At 38.4% G+C, this 2,197-nt stretch overlaps 1 protein-coding gene across 1 annotated transcript; it reads left to right on the top strand.

Annotated features, from left to right (window-relative positions):
- On the top strand, positions 273 to 2,197 carry LOC18605163 (bidirectional sugar transporter SWEET10). Its single transcript, XM_007038013.2, has 6 exons — positions 273 to 426; positions 559 to 595; positions 703 to 913; positions 1,024 to 1,185; positions 1,305 to 1,424; positions 1,588 to 2,197. The coding sequence occupies exons 1-6, from the start codon at positions 384 to 386 to the stop codon at positions 1,855 to 1,857; spliced, it is 843 nt and encodes a 280-aa protein (XP_007038075.2). The 5' UTR covers positions 273 to 383; the 3' UTR covers positions 1,858 to 2,197.

Raw genomic sequence — 2,197 nt, 5'->3', positions numbered from 1 at the left:
GTGGAGAGTGGGTGCTTGCTTTCAAGGGCAACCGCCCTATTTCGGATAAACAGGCACTAAGGGGCCAGAGGGTTAGGGTTATAGAAAAAGCTATCAGCATTCTGTAAATGTAAAAGTTCACTAGCGAGGAACAACCCCGAAAAGAAAACCCATAATATTCATTCATAATAATTCATCTTACCCACATTTTAATTTCTTGCATGCAACTTGACCACACGTTTCTTTCCGCCCCCTTCCATCACTATAAATATCGACCCCCGGAGAGGCTTCATAACTCGTTGGGGTGAGAGTAATGAGATAGCAAGAGCCTCACTTGACAACACACACTTCTTTTGAGAGAGAAAGAGAGGAAACGACTACATAAACATCTAATAGCAATAGAGATGGCTCTTCACCTGTCTTGGGCTTTCGTTTTTGGCGTTCTAGGTATAGAAATATTGAAGTTTCTTCTTCCTCTAGGAAATATTAGATTTAATGTGCACTTCTATCAGGGTTCAATGAGCATTTCTTTCTCAGTATACTAATACCCTGTGTTCTTTTTCTTGTTGTTTGTTTTAGGCAACGTCGTTTCATTTTTGGTTTCCCTTGCTCCCTTGTAAGTCCCTCGTCATCTATATATATTTTTTTCCTTTTCCGTATTCTTCTGGTGAGTGTACTCTGCCTTAATTTCTCTTATTAATGGACGGTGATCCCTATTTCCAGGCCAACCTTTTACCAAATATACAAGAAGAGAACATCCGAAGGGTTCCAATCAATTCCTTACGTGGTGTCTCTCTTCAGTGCGATGCTTTGGATTTACTACGCACTCCTTAAGAAGGATGCTATGTTTCTCATAACCATCAACACTTTCTGCTGCTTCATTCAGACCTTTTACATTGTTGCTTACTTTTACTATGCTCCCAAGAAGGAAAAGGTATATCCCAGAAAAGCTTTACCCTTGCCCTCTCTTACCTTCTTATGATTTATTGCTCCTCTTTTAAGTTCAATCTTCTAATTCGATATCCAAACATGGGGGAATTTCAGGTCGTGACTGTGAAGCTTATCCTCCTGTTCAATATTTTCGGGTTCGGAGTTATCTTTCTCTCAACTTTCTTCCTACAAAACCCCTTGACACGTCTCCATGTTCTTGGATATATATGCATGGCATTCGCTTTGAGTGTGTTCGCTGCACCTCTTTGCATTTTGGTGAGGATATTAAAACCACTTTATTAATTTAAAGAAATAGTATATATTCATACCCTTTTACACCATTCATTCAAATTACAAGTCAGTTTAACAGTATTAATTTTCAATTTCTTCTGCAGAGAAAAGTCATAAAAACCAAGAGCGTTGAATACATGCCATTTACTTTATCAGTGTTCCTCACCTTAGGAGCAGTGATGTGGTTCTTCTATGGCCTTCTGTTGAAGGATATGAACATTGCTGTACGTTATCTCATTCATGCAATAAAGCTTTTGAACTCGCTATCAATTAATTTAGACATTCTCTTTTCTTCATGAATATCTATGATATCATCACCTTTACCTTTTCCTTTCTTTTACTATTAATTAATTACCTTTTCTTTTGGGGTCGACTTCGAATCAACAGGTTCCAAATGTTGTTGGCTTTATCTTTGGAATTCTTCAAATGATACTTTATGCAATCTACAAGAACTGCCCCAAGAAAATGGTGGAAGATCCAAAGCTTCACCAACTATCAGAGCACATCGTTGATGTTGTCAAACTAGGCACCATGGTGTGCTCAGAAGTGAACGCTGTGGCTCCTCAGCCAAACGAGACAAACAACAATGGAGGAGTTGTTCAAGCTCAAAATATTAAGGGAAACACTACGGATCATGACGCTTCCAACAAAGTTTAAAGCATACACATATTCCAGTGTGGGAGGTGCCACAAAAAGAAGATCCACTTGGATATGCCTAAGCCACGTGTAGTTTGAGTTTGCACGGAACACATCAGTCGGAGCCATGCAAAATAAATTTCCAGCTCTCTACTTGTGCACTTTGATTTTAAATTAATGTTTTTTAATGCCCCACTCATCAAGAGTCCAATGTTATTGTCCATTCTGTCCCTCATCAGTCAACACCGCGGAATCTCTCTCCCCATCTCTCTCATATCTTAATCTGTATTCTGTAATTACTTTTCTGTTTATGTTTAATTAATGAAATGTCTATATTTTATAATAATCATGATGATCATGA

This window comes from Theobroma cacao, chromosome 3, assembly GCF_000208745.1.
Source record: "Theobroma cacao cultivar B97-61/B2 chromosome 3, Criollo_cocoa_genome_V2, whole genome shotgun sequence".
NCBI lineage: Eukaryota > Viridiplantae > Streptophyta > Magnoliopsida > Malvales > Malvaceae > Theobroma > Theobroma cacao.
The sequence above is the reverse complement of the archived record's forward strand: the minus strand, read 5'-3'. Positions and strand labels throughout refer to the sequence as shown.

What these genes read in the sequence shown, in the direction of transcription:
- LOC18605163 (XM_007038013.2), top strand. Translation starts at nt 384, where the DNA reads ATGGCTCTTCACCTGTCTTGGGCTTTCGTTTTTGGCGTTCTAG. An exon ending in TTGGTTTCCCTTGCTCCCTT is followed by an intron (nt 596 to 702) that starts GTAAGTCCCTCG and finishes CCCTATTTCCAG; the next exon opens with GCCAACCTTTTACCAAATAT. An exon ending in TGAAGGATATGAACATTGCT is followed by an intron (nt 1,425 to 1,587) that starts GTACGTTATCTC and finishes TCGAATCAACAG; the next exon opens with GTTCCAAATGTTGTTGGCTT.